Here is a 15,658-nt window from a genome sequence, read left to right as displayed (position 1 = left end):
AATTTCAGAATCAGAATAGGGTTTATTGCCATTTGTCAATGAACAAAATTCACAAACTAACACTGTCTTTTCCTCTAAATGCTCAATAAGTCATTAGTCTTAAGACGTTGCTTGCCTTTTTCTCTAGCTTACTTACTGTACATTACAGATTATTGGAGTTCTGCACTGATGAAACATTGGTGTATTCTTATGGATGCAATGCATGATAATTGTAGTTGATCTGATTATTAAGGTCTTTCCCTCTTGATGGAATGTACTCAGGATTGTATAATATGAGGTAAAACACATTTCTATTTTTTAAAATACCAAAAACAAAATTGTGGCGATTGTACAGCATTACCAAATGTGATCTGAATGTTCTTAAGAGATTTGTGGTTATTTTCCCCCCCTTTGTATATGTTTAATTCACTGACAAAATCCTGAAATTTGCATGAATCGTGCCAAAATGTGAGCCATTGAGTGAACATTTTATATTTTGGGGCACAAGTTGTTGCATTTTTCACAAAGCCTACAGATCGTTTAATAGTGACGATCATAAACCAATTAAATGCACCAAATGCGTAACTTGCTGTAATACATGTTTTATTTCTGATTATTTATTCTGCTACTTTATGAAGACATGCCTCCCAAAAATGCAGGTCCCCATGAGTAAGATCCTTAAATATTAGAACTACAACATGGTTTAAAGTTAACATAGGGATTTATTTAGATTAAAGTTGGGATTTAGAGAGGCAAGTACTACAGTAGTAATTAGTTATGGTTAGCATCTGTAGGAAATAAATGTGTCACATCTATAAAGATCCACAGGGGGGCGCATCTGTTTTTGACAATTCATAAAAATCAAATCTTTTGGCATATTTTTAAATATATATATATATATTTGCGGTATAGAGTCTGCAATACATATTTCGAAATGAAAGTAGAAAGAAAAATATATTTCTTTGAGTTTGAATCCGTACCATAGTGTAGTCGTACTGTCTTCGCTTAACTGAAGTGTTTCCGGTGCAGAGGTCACATGCGACAGGTCACCTCCACACGTGTGCTTTCTGTAACGCCGGAGCAGCAACGGGGAGTAGGACTTCTAGGCTTTTGGTATTGATTGTTGTTTTTGTAGTTAGTCCTTTTGTAAAGACATGCTCAAGTCTGTTGTCCGTGCGGCGGTCGGGGCGGCTGTCCGTTTGTCCGGTGCCACAGCCTCGTCCTCCGTACTAGCTGCGCCTCTCCGCTGCACCATGTTGTGCGCCCCCAGCTCGGCCACAGCTCGTCCCTTCACCCGGTCTCTGTGGATGCTCAGTAACAGTGGAGCCTCGTCTGGTTACAGGCCCAAACTGTTCAGCTCTAAAGTCATTACTCACTCAGTTTCATGTGGATGTGGTGGACTGCACACAGAAGGTAAATCTCATGCTCAGACTTTGCTAGCACAGCGTGTTTAACCCTCAATGTTGCGTGTGTCATCAGCCTTTGCTCGCGTGTGCTGTTTAAACATGTCAAAAGTCTATTATATGTTCGTTATTATAAAGTTACCTGGCGCTCTTGTATTACCTTGTGCTTTTTATAACTTTATAGCTAGACAAAAGTAGCCTCTGCCTTGGTTATCAGTTCACCTTGAGGTAATCCTGTTTCCTCGTCGCTTCAAGTATCAATGACGGGAGTTCATGATTTTCTTAATTTTGACTTTATTTTGTGGATATAACAACTGGTGTATTTTTTAATAATACACCATTTAGTTTTACCTCAGTCAAGCAGCAATGTATAAAGAAAAATATTCAGAACATTTCAACAAGTAGAGCAGATGTGTAAACCACTAGTAGGAGAGTAGCTTTGGCCCAGTGTACATTACAACATGGTTCCTTGGTAAGTTATCGAATTCTCTGGCGTGATGTAATGATTTACAATCAGGACTAGACATATAAACTTAAACATTTGAGCAATATCTTCAATATAATTGTCTTTACAGCGTTTAAAGAAAAAATAATGTTATTGGCACTTGGTAATTAAAATTTGAGTGCTAATGTATGCTAGCCCAGAGCTTACAGTTTTGTAATTCACAGCGTATGTATTTTCTTTTTGTATGTAGGTGACAAAGCTTTTGGTGATTTCCTTACTGATGAAATCAAAGAGGAGAAGAAGATTCAAAAGACTAAATCCCTTCCAAAGATGTCTGGGGGATGGGAGCTGGAGATGAATGGCACAGAAGCTAAACTTGTCAGATTTGTTTCTGGGGACAAGTAAGACTGAAAGAAGACATTCTTATAACAAGGCATGACTTGGCATACTATTAACCCCTGTGTGTTTTCCAGAGTCACTGTCACGTTCAATATTAATAATAGCGTCCCCCCCAACTTTGGAGAAGAATCTGAACAGGGGCAACAGAAACCTGCTGAAGAAGAGGTAAAAAAAAAACAACCCTCTGCATTAAAACTGATTCAATTCAAATTAGATTTAAAAGTGCACAGTGTAACCTTTCAACAATAGGGTCCACCACCTGCTTGTCTCCATAGAGATGTTTTTGCTTTGCTTAGGATCTTCCACAATAGTTCATGAAACGTATATCTTTATTCATTCAGTTTTTATTTGTGGACAAACTCTTACTGTGAGCGTAGTTAAGGTACGCTCTATTGAAATTGGTCCTCAACCTGTCAGGAGCAGTGCAGTGCTCGGGGACCCATCTGCAGATCTTGAGCATGGCTTGGTCAGGTGGAGGATTTTTACCCATGATGCATGTTTTTGGGTTGATGCTACCGTTGCCTCCACATAACAGATCTTGCCTGTAATTTGGTCTGGTTGTGTCATCTACTTGTCCCCACGCAGATAAGTAATGTTTACTTCCACTGTTCAACATTTTCGGCAAACCAATAATATCTCGATGGCGACATGCAGTTAATGGAACTATCAGAAAGGTTACATAGTGCACCTTTTAATGCCAAGAACAGACAACTTGTTTATTTGTATTCAAATCTTCTACCAATGACTTTTTTTCTTTTTTTAGCCAGAAATTGTTTCAACCCCAAACTTTGTTGTTGAAGTTGTCAAACAAGGTTCCAAGCATTCACTGGTGTTTGACTGCAATTTTCCCGAAGACGAGGTAATATTTAGTTAAATGTTTCTCTAAAATAATGCCATTGTAACGCAGTGTTTTTGAGTGTGTATACTGCTCAAACTGAATTTAAATGTTGATTTCTCCAGATAAGTCATGGTGAAGGAGAAGAGGAGAGTGATATATTTGCCATTCGTGAGGCCAGTTTTCAGCCTGAAGGGGACGCAGACTGGAAGGAAACAAGTTACACACTTAACACAGACTCTCTGGATTGGGTAGGTCTCATTTTGTATCACCTTAAATGATTTGTTTTGTTGTCCCACGTTTAAAATACCCTCCTTGTTGTTTTAGGCTCTTTACGACCACCTAATGGACTTCCTTGCAGACCGCGGAATTGACAACACATTTGCTGATGAGCTGATGGAGTTGAGCACTGCCATGGAGCACCAAGAGTACATCAAGTTTCTAGAAAGCCTTCAGAACTTTGTTAAATGTAACTAATTGTTTAAGCCAGATGTTGTTAATGTCCATGACTTGCAGTGCAAAATGTGCTGCCGCACTATATACTCGGACTGAACTCTGACGTGTGCTGCGATTTGAACATGTTCAATGACAAAGTTACACAAAACATTTAATTTATAGCGCAAATATTACAGTTATGGTCCAAGTTTGTTAAAGATTGAATATTGTATCAGTTCGACAGTGTCTTCAACCTTCTTCTGATAGATTACAGGCTGTGGTGTCATTACATATAATACTTAATGTATTGTACAATAAAACTTTAATATTTGGTATATTTAATTCACATTTTTCTTAACATAAAATTAAGTCTTTATGGCTTGTAATACTCCAGAAAATGGATATGTATTTTAAATGGTTTATTGCTGCAGTAATTAACGATTTTCCTTTGAAAAACAACGCCAATTGCTTGTCAATGATCGCGTCCTATTAATAATTACCACGCTCGTGCTTCCGTCAGGACTTTAGCTCCAGGGACGTTGACTTAGGCCCAGATCAGATCAGGCTCTTGCACCGTCACAACACCAGAGCCGCGCGGGGTTCTTTTTAGGGTTCTCGTTTTGGGTCATTCTCTCTTTAATCTAAAGAACTTGTAAAAACGGGTTTATGGCATTGCGAAAGACAATGGTGAGTAAGGGCCACGTCGCGCCCCTGGACTCCTCGGACTCGGACTCTTCAGAGGACAGAGGGGCCGAGCGCACCGTGTGGTCCGGGCCCTCCGCCGCGTGTTGGCCCCGCTCCCAGGTCATCCACAGCGGACACTTCATGGTGTCGTCCCCGCACAATGACTCGGCTGTGAGCAGGAGGCGGAGCACGGAGCCGTACGACTTTGACACGGTGAAGGGAAGATGGTGCCAGACCTACCACTACGGGCCCCTCAGATCCGCCAGCTTCAACATAGACCCCACTCTCACGCGGCTCTTCGAGTGCATGTCCTTGGCCTACAGGTGAGAACACATGGAAGCATTGAAGCAGGCCTGACAGAAGTGTGAAGGAGCTGATGCTTTTATTACTTAGATTACTAAACCAAGGCGGTTTTCTTTAGTTATAAAAAAGAAAGTTATTGAGTGTAACTTTTGGTTACAATATTGTCTTGCTTTGCTGGCTTCAATCTCTTGCTCAGTAAACTGGACTTTGACACGTTTTGAGCTGTAGCATATGTTTAATGGAAAAAAGTTGGATTTTTATTCTGAAATTACTATCACCTCTGCCAACAAATAAACACAGATAAACACCTTGACTAGATTAAACTCCCCTTATTTTCTCTCAGCACAGGATATTTATTTGTCTTTTTTAACTAACTTGGTGAAATTCAAAAAGCAAGCCTAGACTTAATGTTTGGTCTGCAGATTATACTTAACTTGTTCTTAACATTGATCTGCTTTTGTGCTCATGTTATAACCTCTTATGACAAACCACCTCACAAAAGTCTTCCTCTGGTTTTAAACATTCTTGAATAACACAATATTTGACAGTGATGTGTGAATGGGACTAAGCATAGACATCCTCACACTCACCACTAGTGATAAGCAGGTGACCCTAATGGGGCTTTAGCTGGAGATATTAAATTTATGCAACAAAACAATCCTTAGTTAGCTCTCTTCTGTTTCTTCAGGCCATTAACTGACCTCATGTTAGTTAAGTGATTCTGTTTTTTCCCTAAATGGACCATGTGGACTGTTTTGAAAGCTAGAGACGTGCACAAATGCTGCCCTGTTAAAAGCATGTTCAAAAACACCCTCCTGGCTCCATAGCAACTCTCTGAGCACCTCACATTAGGAAGCTTTTCTCACTACTCACTCTGCGGCGCTGACACAGTGCAAACACTAGGATGGTTTAGCATTAGTTAAAGATGAAGATGAGGTCTTTGATAATGCACATATGCCACTATCTGAGTTACAGACTTGTGATCGTCATCATGAATGTTTATAATACATTTGAATTATAATGTACTTTTGTTTTAAGTGGGAAGATTGTGTCTCCGAAATGGAAGTCCTTTAAGGGTTTACGGTTGCTGTGGAGGGACAAGATTCGACTGAACAATGCCATTTGGCGAGCCTGGTTTATTCAGTGTAAGTTGTGACAGACACAGTTCTGACCTCATGAAAAAGACTTCTCCATCTCAATTGTTTTTTTGGTTAAATAAAGGTTAAATACAAAAAGAAAACAAATGTTGTATTACTATTTCAATAACATGTATTCATTATTATATATTACACATTAGTATTACTGTATTGTAGGATAGGTTTTGTATCTCCCTAACACAAAATTAGGCTTAACATATTTGATGAACCCTATATCCAAAGTCCTCTGGGTCTTTCAGTTAGTCTCATTTTAATTTGAAACATTTGTCTGTACTGTCTGCTTTATGTTTTGTTAGGTTTGTTTTTTTACACCTATTGGTTACTTGCATCACATTTTCTTTTTAAATGAGAAAGTTACAGTTTGTTTACCTGTCACAATAGATGTGGAGAAGAGGAAGAACCCAGTGTGTGGCTTTGTCAGTCCACTGGAAGGATCAGAGGCTGACGCACATCGCAAACCTGAAGTGGGTAACCTGCATCGCTGCATTTAAAGTGTAGTTATTAGTCACTAACACACTTTATAATAGGCGATCGTCCTAGAGGGCAGCTACTGGAAGCGCCGCATCGAGGTGGTCATTAAAGAGTACCACAAGTGGCGGATTTATTATAAGAAGAGGGTAACTAACTAATGCACATCAAATATTGTGTGTTTTGTCCATGCAATGGAAATGCGCACATTTATTATCTCTGTCATTGCAGCTTCAGAAAAAGAAGAATGATATTTTCTCAATGTTTCAAGAGGTATGACACTCAAAACTATTATACACAAAATACATTAAAAATGTACACTACTGTAAATGATCCAAGTAAAGGTGCAGAAATGTAAGTCAGTGTGTTGATCCCTGACCCCATAACATCATTTACAAACTCAAACATATTGGTTAATCAAAAGGGCTAATTATAGCACAAGGTTTGATTTCCCCATTCAATAATATAGTAAAAAAACAAACAGCAAAACTATTTGCGTCATCGTGTAACATGTGTAAGCAATTGACACATATTGATTACAAAGCAGTGACTATACTTGTAATGTCTGCTCAGGCTGTACATGTGTATTCAAGTAGAGTGGATTGAAAGTTAATGCCCTTTAATCAAATTTGACCTATTTCCCTAAAGCGCTTTGTGAAGTCGAGGAGCAGTGAGTGTGACAGGGACGTCACTGTGGCACAAAGACTGTAAAAAGGAGAGAGAGTTTAGAGAAAGCACCTCATTCATGTGGAGGGATAGACTGCTGTGTGAAACGTGAAACGTGCCCTTAAAATTACAGTCACGCCTTTGTTTTTATCTCTGCGTGTGATGCTTCACATTGGGTTTCCCTGAACATAGTCCTGTGGACATTCTGAATTAGTACATTTAAATGTGTGTTTATTATCTGTTAAGCATGGCACTCTTTGACTATATTTATAGGTTGTTATTGTTTATCTTTATGTTGCAATCCCTAAAATTTGACCAGACTGGTCAAAGATCACATGGTCAAGTTAATATGTCTATAAAGGCACAACAATTTATCTTGGCATTCACTCAATATAGTAACCTCATAAAGCACCAATAAAAGGATTCCATTTGTTTTTCTCCAAGAGAAGTATATAAGCAAACTGTAAGAATTTGTTTTTGGTACACCTACTGAAGATTTATTTTAGTTTACAAGATTGTTTTTGTCTTTGCATTGTAAAGAACTTGGAAATAGAGAGGGAGATTCTCATGAGTGGAACTAAATCCAATCGGAAGTTCTCTCTTGTATGCTGTTTTTACTTGGCAACATGATTTTTCTGAGCCTGAGGTCTTCCCATTTGCCTACACGTGATTGTGACAGCTAGAATTAGGTCAGGGACAATAGCCTTCTGCCTTTATTGAAATGGTGAGACATCAAAATAAAGAAATGAACAAAGGCAACATAATGACATCCTCTAAGGGCCTAGTGTTTTGGAACAATACACCAAAAGTGCTTTTTCATCACAGAGTAGAGCATCACATAGACATGTTGTATGTGCACACAACAATCTCACCTCATTTTATCTGCACACAGCACATATTCTCCTTTAAAGCTGACAATCTGAGAAATAAACAAATTACAAGAAGGGATGTCGTGTACTCAGACGTGATCAAAACAGTTTATGGCTTCGCCCGGGTTTCCTATAAATTCTACCTTAGAGAGATAGGTCTGGCAGTGAAGTCAGGCAGACGAGGCAAAGCATCTGAGAGGGAAAGACGCTGGTGGAGTTTCAGATGCTGTGAGTCTGACAAACTCTTTTTTAATTATTTGAGTATTTAGTCCACACACTTTTTAATTAACTTAGCACCAGCTCTAAATGTATGTAGAACCCTCTAATGGGCCAACTGGACATTGACTGTTGATAGCAGGGTCAGATCTGCCAGGGCAAACTGGAGAAATGGAACTACCCGATGCACCAGGAGCCTGAGGCGGCCCCAGCGGAAGCCCACATGTTCGACCTGGACTGTCTTCTGTCTGACATCTCGGATACACTCTTCACCATGACACAGAAGCCCTGCCCCTGGACCAGTGACCGACACAGCAGTGAGCCTCATAAATGTCTTATATGTGTATTATGAACCAGAAAGAAGTAGGACCGCATTCTGAAATATACAATTGCCTTTTTTGTGTGCAAATAGTAAACTTCCCCATTGTAATGTATGACATGTTTTCCACTCCCTCAGCGTACACGAGCAATGCTGATATCATCCAGCCTGGACTAACGCCTCTGCAACCTAATTTGGATGATTTCATGGATATACCAGGTACTGACCACTCTGAGACTTTAAAATGTATTGTTTGTTGTATTTTGGCATGCATTTTGAAGAAGGACCATCACTTTATTTATAATCAACATGGAGTTTATTATATAGTGAAAATATTGTATGTAGAGACAAGTATGCGATTATTATTGTTTACCAGATGTGGTTAGAGATTGTACTCAAGTAGAAGTACAAAGAACAGAATTACCCAATTAAAAGTAAAGAAATATTCACTCAAGTGAGAGTAACTTTCTGGTCGTAATGTTACATTTATTTGAAGGACAAAATAGGTATTTTCAAAGGACAAACATGAGGAAAACAGGAGCGGTGCACTTGTAGATGATCTCTCATTAAGAAGAGTAACCAAAACTTTTATTCAAGTTAGAGTACATTGAAAACTATGTTATTCAAACAGAAGTGATAGGATTATCTTATTAGCTGTGGCTTTCTTGAAAATATAACTCTCAAATCTCCCTCAAGTGTTGTCATTGGCTGTGCGTTAGAGACATGGTTAAGTGGCGGTCAAGTTTCCTGTCCAGGGGCACAAAGGCTTTGAATGTTTTGGCTCTTCATTGTAGAAAAAGGTTCAGTTGTTTCATCTGGACTCTGTTTAGAAAAAGCTTGACGTTTCGACTCTCATCCAAGAGTCATTGTCAAGAAGCAAATTAAGCCCGGGAACTCAGATATTTATACTATTCTGTGGTAAGTCCAGCCCGTTTTGGCTCTCCGTTATTTGAGTGCAGCTGCCCTGCAACATTATGGCCACAAGTCGGCACCCTCTGTGACCTCCTGACAACCAGCTCCCCTGAATGTGTGTGTAAGTGTGTGAATGTGTGTGAATGTGTGTGAATGTGTGTGAATATGTGTGTGAATATGTGTGAATATGTGTGTGAATATGTGTGTAAGTGTGTGAATGTGTGTGAATATGTGTGTGAATATGTGTGTAAGTGTGTGAATGTGTGTGAATATGTGTGTAAGTATGTGAATGTGTGTGAATGTGTGTGAATATGTGTGTAAGTGTGTGAATGTGTGTGTAAGTGTGTGTAAGTGTGTGAATGTGTGTGAATATGTGTGTGAATATGTGTGTAAGTGTGTGAATATGTGTGTAAGTGTGTGTGAATGTGTGTGAATGTGTGTGAATATGTGTGTGAATATGTGTGTAAGTGTGTGAATGTGTGTGTAAGTGTGTGTAAGTGTGTGAATGTGTGTGAATGTGTGTGAATATGTGTGTGAATATGTGTGTAAGTGTGTGAATGTGTGTGTAAGTGTGTGTGAATGTGTGTGAATATGTGTGTGAATATGTGTGTAAGTGTGTGAATGTGTGTGAATATGTGTGTAAGTATGTGAATGTGTGTGAATGTGTGTGAATATGTGTGTAAGTGTGTGAATGTGTGTGTAAGTGTGTGTAAGTGTGTGAATGTGTGTGAATGTGTGTGAATATGTGTGTAAGTGTGTGAATGTGTGTGTAAGTGTGTGTAAGTGTGTGAATGTGTGTGAATATGTGTGTGAATATGTGTGTAAGTGTGTGAATGTGTGTGTAAGTGTGTGTGAATGTGTGTGAATATGTGTGTGAATATGTGTGTAAGTGTGTGAATGTGTGTGTAAGTGTGTGTGAATGTGTGTGAATGTGTGTGTAAGTGTGTCTGAATGTGTGTGTAAGTGTGTGTGAATGTGTGTGAATATGTGTGTGTAAGTGTGTGAATGTGTGTGTAAGGGTGTCTGAATGTGTGTGAATATGTGTGTGTAAGTGTGTGAATGTGTGTGTAAGTGTGTGTGAATGTGTGTGTGAATATGTGTGTAAGTGTGTGAATGTGTGTGTAAGTGTGTGTGAATGTGTGTGAATATGTGTGTGTAAGTGTGTGAATGTGTGTGTAAGGGTGTCTGAATGTGTGTGTAAGTGTGTGTGAATGTGTGTGAATATGTGTGTAAGTGTGTGAATGTGTGTGTAAGTGTGTCTGAATGTGTGTGTAAGTGTGTGTGAATGTGTGTGAATATGTGTGTGTAAGTGTGTGAATGTGTGTGTAAGGGTGTCTGAATGTGTGTGTAAGTGTGTGTGAATGTGTGTGAATATGTGTGTAAGTGTGTGAATGTGTGTGTAAGGGTGTCTGAATGTGTGTGAATATGTGTGTGTAAGTGTGTGAATATGTGTGTGTAAGTGTGTGAATGTGTGTGTAAGTGTGTCTGAATGTGTGTGTAAGTGTGTGTGAATGTGTGTGAATATGTGTGTGTAAGTGTGTGAATATGTGTGTGTAAGTGTGTGAATGTGTGTGTAAGTCTGTCTGAATGTGTGTGTAAGTGTGTGTGAATGTGTGTGAATATGTGTGTGTAAGTGTGTGAATGTGTGTGTAAGGGTGTCTGAATGTGTGTGTAAGTGTGTGTGAATATGTGTGTAAGTGTGTGAATGTGTGTGTAAGGGTGTCTGAATGTGTGTGAATATGTGTGTGTAAGTGTGTGAATGTGTGTGTAAGTGTGTGTGAATGTGTGTGTGAATATGTGTGTAAGTGTGTGAATGTGTGTGTAAGTGTGTCTGAATGTGTGTGTAAGTGTGTGTGAATGTGTGTGAATATGTGTGTGTAAGTGTGTGAATGTGTGTGTAAGGGTGTCTGAATGTGTGTGTAAGTGTGTCTGAATGTGTGTGTAAGTGTGTGTGAATGTGTGTGAATATGTGTGTGTAAGTGTGTGAATGTGTGTGTAAGGGTGTCTGAATGTGTGTGTAAGTGTGTGTGAATGTGTGTGAATATGTGTGTGTAAGTGTGTGAATGTGTGTGTAAGGGTGTCTGAATGTGTGTGTAAGTGTGTGTGAATGTGTGTGAATATGTGTGTAAGTGTGCTGGATCTGGCAGGAGTCGGCTGTCTGCTTGTCTTTTGTTCTCAAGGTTCAGAGAGCTGCTGAAGGTCTTTCATGGAAGGACAGCCATGGGTTTAATTCATGCAGTGACTTTTCTTTGGAAATGTAGATCAGCAGGGACAAGGCAATTGCTTTTCTGTTTAAGAGACTTAAACTGATTGTGGATTTTGTAGACGGCCCACAAATACTTGCAAAAGAAAATCCAAGCAAGATTTGAAATCCGTTTTTCCTTTGTGTATAGCTAGTTTCAATAATGTCAGCTTCACAAAGAGTCCAGCCATTTGTTTATATTCCAAAGGGTCAGAAACAGCTTCAGTTTGAATTGAGGATCATTTTAGTCAGGTGTTTCTAGGAAAAATATCCCCTCTTAATAAGGGGCCAGGTAGCTTTAGCTTTTTATTGTTTCTTTTGATCAATGTATTGATTCATCTTCCTTTCTGTTGCATTTTGAGCTGGCTTTTATTCCTGTCTGCATGTTTTCTCAGACATCTTTATTAACTACCGGGGTCAGTCCTCTCAACAGACAAGTTTCACTGACTGTGGCTATTTTGAGAGCTCGTCCAGCGCTGCTTTTTCTCCGGTGGTAACAAGCTCTCATCTCCTTATTGACACTCAGCTGCCTCAGGTACTGCTCAAGCTTTAACAACGCTCCCTTTGGATTTGATACTGCTGAATCCTCAGGGCTTAAACAACAAACTGTGCACTTCTTTTTCAGCCCAGTCTTTCATCTGACAGTATACCCCAACCTTCTTCCTCCAATTCTCGTCCAGAACAGACCAGGTCAAGCCAGGATTGTAGCGAATACCCGATGTCTAGTATTGTATCAGGAGCTATGCCCTACGTGCTGCAGACCTACCCTGATCCATCGGTTTCAGTAGCATTGACCACCGCAATAGAAGAGCCCTCTACAACTAGTATTCCCTTCCTTTATCCTCTATCATGTCACAAGTTTGGCTATTATTCCCCGAGCAGCGTGACCTCCACTGTCATCACCCACACCGGATCTTCGATGGGGTCTCCAGGTCTGGTGCTCCAGCCTCATACTTATTCACACACAGGGGATGCGTATGCCCAAAGTGCCTGCCACTCTCTGGGTTATCCAGCTGGTGCGTCTGACCCTCTCCATGCTGCGCTGCCCTCTGTCACGGCGCCACACTGCTTCTCTGTGCCCGAGCAGGCGGCCGTCTCCGGGGGCAGAGGCAAACATAAGCAGAAGACAGGAGGAGCAAGTACTGTGGCTCTACCTGCATCCGCTGGACCCCTCTCTGCAGCCAATAGTCCAACTAGCTGCTTGGCCGAACTGTTGTCCTCTGGCACCCGAGAACGTGAGTCAGATTAAAGGAACGTAAACGGTTTCTGAAAGGGCTAGAAAAATGTGCAATAATTATGTCTTAACACAGATCTGGTTTCCAAACTCACAATAAGTCAAAACACTTGGCAGTAAGAGTTTTCTGTTTCATCAGCTACTTCGCCAAATAATCTCTACCTATTTTATCTACACGTGAAACTTACTTATAATGCCAATTCTGCCTTTTTGAAGGACACATTTTATGATTACATAATTTATACATAAAGGCTTTTCATACATTGTAGTTGTTCTAAAACAACTGTATAGATGCTTACCATAATTTTGATCAGGATTTTAATTGGTTGTGTAAATGTTTTAGGGAAACCCTCTCTAGGATTTAATTCCACAACCAAAGGTCAGAGGGCATCACCTTCCAGCTCAACAGTGAGTAATTTAAGTGATGAATCTTTACATATAGAAATTGGTTGTAATAACGCTCACTATTTCACTACATTTTCTGTTGCATATTTTACAGCTGCAACATGAAGGGGCGTGGCACACAGGGATCCCAGTGCTGACCACTCTCCACAGCCAGAGTGCCCCTTTGGGCCAGAGCATAGCCCACGTCGGGACGTCCCAAGGGACCACAGTGCCCACCCTCCTCACCCACAGCACTCACACCAGCACCACTCTGCTCATCCCCAAGACTGAGAAATTGTCCCCTGTGCACGTCTATGGGACTGACCAGAATTGCCTGACAGGTTTGATTCATTCTTACTGCCAGTCATTTATTTTTAAATAATAATAATGATAATATTAATATATTGTGATTTTGGTGAAAATAACTAGCGTTACATAAACAATATGTTAATAATTTTTTTTTGAAGAATTCTATATACATATGCAAGAACTGTCAAAATTATTCCATTTTAAACGTTCTTTTCTTCATGCAGATACAACATCACCGCCAAATCCTTTAGACAAATTGTCAAACCCTGAATCTCCACAGCCTGCATTACCAGGACCTGGAAAACTGGATTCAAGTAAGGTATGCAGAGTTTTACTTTCCCCATGTAGTCTGCCTTTCAGCAGTGTTTGGGAACCACTGGTCTAAACTGGACTGTTTCAGCACACGGAGAGCAGACGGATCACACACATCTCTGCAGAACAGAAGAGGCGTTTCAACATTCGACTGGGATTTGACACTTTACATAACCTTGTGACCACGCTCAGCTCTCAGCCAAGCATAAAGGTACCGTCTCAAGATATGCAGCTGCATCATACTGCAGAAGCCTTTGGGATAAAAGTCTATATGCTAAATATTCAATTATTTGCATAATTAAATAATTTGAATTAATGAGGAATAGTAAGATGCGTTTTAATTGACATATTATACATCACACCTTTGGGTATTATATCATTATGTCTAATTTAATGATGTTTAGCAGTTAGATTTTGCTAACTCATGTCCCTCTGGCACAGATCAGCAAAGCCACCACCCTTCAGAAAACTGCAGAGTACATCAGTAAGATGCAGCAGGAAAGAGCTCAGCTGCATGAAGCGGCTCAAAGACTCAGAGAGGAGATACAGCTTCTCAACTCTGCCATCAAGTCAGCCTTTATCCCTTTGGTTAATGATTGGTCACAAAAAGGATGTATTTTCCTTGTTAACTTTGTATTTGATTGCATTTGCAGTACTTGCCAGCTGCAGCTCCCTGCCACCGGTGTGCCCATCACACGACAGCGATTTGATCACATGAGACAGAAGTTTAGAGAGTATGTCCAGGTACAGACCCTGCAAAACTGGAAGTTCTGGATAGTATCCTTTTCGTGAAATTCTACCTAACTGAAGTGTAAAGTATCTGAACAACATGGACCTGTGTAGATAAATAGTATTTTATGTGGTTGCTTTTTGCATGAATTCAATGAAACTTATTTTTTGTCATCAGACTCTGACTGATGTGTCTAAAAGTTCAAACCAAAGGATTCAAAACATTTACTGATTCCAAATGTAATTGTTGTAGGAAGTTTGGAAGCATGCAAATATAGACCATACTACTTTTCTGCAATAACCACTCCACTGTTATCTGCAGTGAGATAAGAAGATTTAATCAAGTTTTATCTTTTGGTGTGTAAAAAATACCCTAAAGCCTGTTTCATGAATATTCAGGTCTTCTTTGTCCTTCTTTTGGCTATGTGCATCCATATATATATATTAAATTTAGAAATACAAATGCTTCTGTGTTTAACTGTTTAAAGGCAGTTTAGATATATCAGTTATTCACAGCAAATGTATATGCAATTCGAGAGCTTCTGTTTTCCTTGTGAATAATATGCACACATTTATTGTTCTTAACTTTGCCTCAGTTCAGTATCATTATTGAGCCTCTTTTTGAGTCCTACAATGGCATGGTTTCCACTGCCAGTGTTGAAGACCTGTGTTCCTCCACTCTGTCATGGTTGGATCAGCACTGTTCTCTTCCTGCCCTCAGACCCAGTAAGAACATCTTTATTTGACAACATTACTGTTAGAATGTCGGTTATTACTTATTTTCATTTCTTAGTGGTTCTAAGTTCTCTTCGTCTCCTGAGCACGACCACAGCGATCCTCACAGACCCCAGCCTCCTCCCGGAGCAGGCCACGCTCGCGGTCACACAGGGCACCGCCGCAGTTGCTCTGGACAACTCCTTACAACTTGCCACCCGGGACAATTTACACCCCATGTAATGTACATAGTGCCCACATTTGAGCCTTACATTTGTTTAAAAATAAGCTGCTAAATGAATGTGTTTACTCCACTAAATAATGAGAAGTTAAGTGTTTTATTTCTATCTAAGGTTTTACTTATTTTTATGTGTATTCGTTGTGTTTGAAGGTAATTTTCAGCTAAAAATATTAAAATATTTTCTGACTTTGATTTGTTATTCATGATCCTCCTTCTTAACATAAACAATTCAATTAAATATATAGTAGATTCATGATATTTAGTTTTATTTAAACATTTTTAGTCATGTGAATTAGGACAGTATATATTAATCAATGTGAGAGCAGCAGCTTCAACATAAATAAAGCACAATAGCTATATATTTCACCTGTTGTCCAGCTGGTAAAAACATTAAACATTCAGT

At 39.6% G+C, this 15,658-nt stretch overlaps 2 protein-coding genes across 6 annotated transcripts; both read left to right on the top strand.

Moving 5' to 3' along the window:
• The first annotated feature begins 1,003 nt into the window (after positions 1-1,003).
• c1qbp (complement component 1, q subcomponent binding protein) lies at positions 1,004-3,737 on the top strand. The gene is made up of 6 exons (XM_072446651.1): positions 1,004-1,392; positions 2,078-2,228; positions 2,301-2,391; positions 2,990-3,085; positions 3,187-3,312; positions 3,389-3,737. Exons 1-6 carry the CDS (start codon positions 1,134-1,136, stop codon positions 3,536-3,538), a joined length of 873 nt encoding a protein of 290 aa, XP_072302752.1. The 5' UTR covers positions 1,004-1,133; the 3' UTR covers positions 3,539-3,737.
• A 328-nt stretch (positions 3,738-4,065) lies between these two features.
• On the top strand, positions 4,066-15,447 carry mlxipl (MLX interacting protein like). Of its 5 annotated transcripts, none has more exons than XM_072446647.1 (17): positions 4,066-4,503; positions 5,522-5,628; positions 5,995-6,104; positions 6,168-6,257; positions 6,340-6,381; positions 8,002-8,176; positions 8,317-8,397; positions 11,728-11,867; positions 11,958-12,567; positions 12,910-12,974; positions 13,066-13,291; positions 13,484-13,578; positions 13,660-13,782; positions 14,013-14,140; positions 14,225-14,348; positions 14,897-15,026; positions 15,094-15,447. In XM_072446647.1, exons 1-17 carry the CDS (start codon positions 4,163-4,165, stop codon positions 15,255-15,257), a joined length of 2,751 nt encoding a protein of 916 aa, XP_072302748.1. In that variant the 5' UTR covers positions 4,066-4,162; the 3' UTR covers positions 15,258-15,447. The 5 variants fall into 5 exon arrangements, with proteins under 5 accessions (XP_072302748.1, XP_072302750.1, XP_072302749.1 ...); XM_072446649.1 differs by having other exon boundaries at positions 4,067-4,503; positions 6,022-6,104; XM_072446648.1 differs by having other exon boundaries at positions 4,067-4,503; positions 6,022-6,104; positions 7,999-8,176.
• The last annotated feature ends 211 nt before the right edge of the window (positions 15,448-15,658 follow it).

The sequence above is a fragment of the Eucyclogobius newberryi genome, unplaced genomic scaffold (genome assembly GCF_026437365.1).
Source record: "Eucyclogobius newberryi isolate DKJ021-1_F unplaced genomic scaffold, fEucNew1.0.hap1 SCAF_15, whole genome shotgun sequence".
Lineage (NCBI taxonomy): Eukaryota > Metazoa > Chordata > Actinopteri > Gobiiformes > Gobiidae > Eucyclogobius > Eucyclogobius newberryi.
The sequence above is the reverse complement of the archived record's forward strand: the minus strand, read 5'-3'. Positions and strand labels throughout refer to the sequence as shown.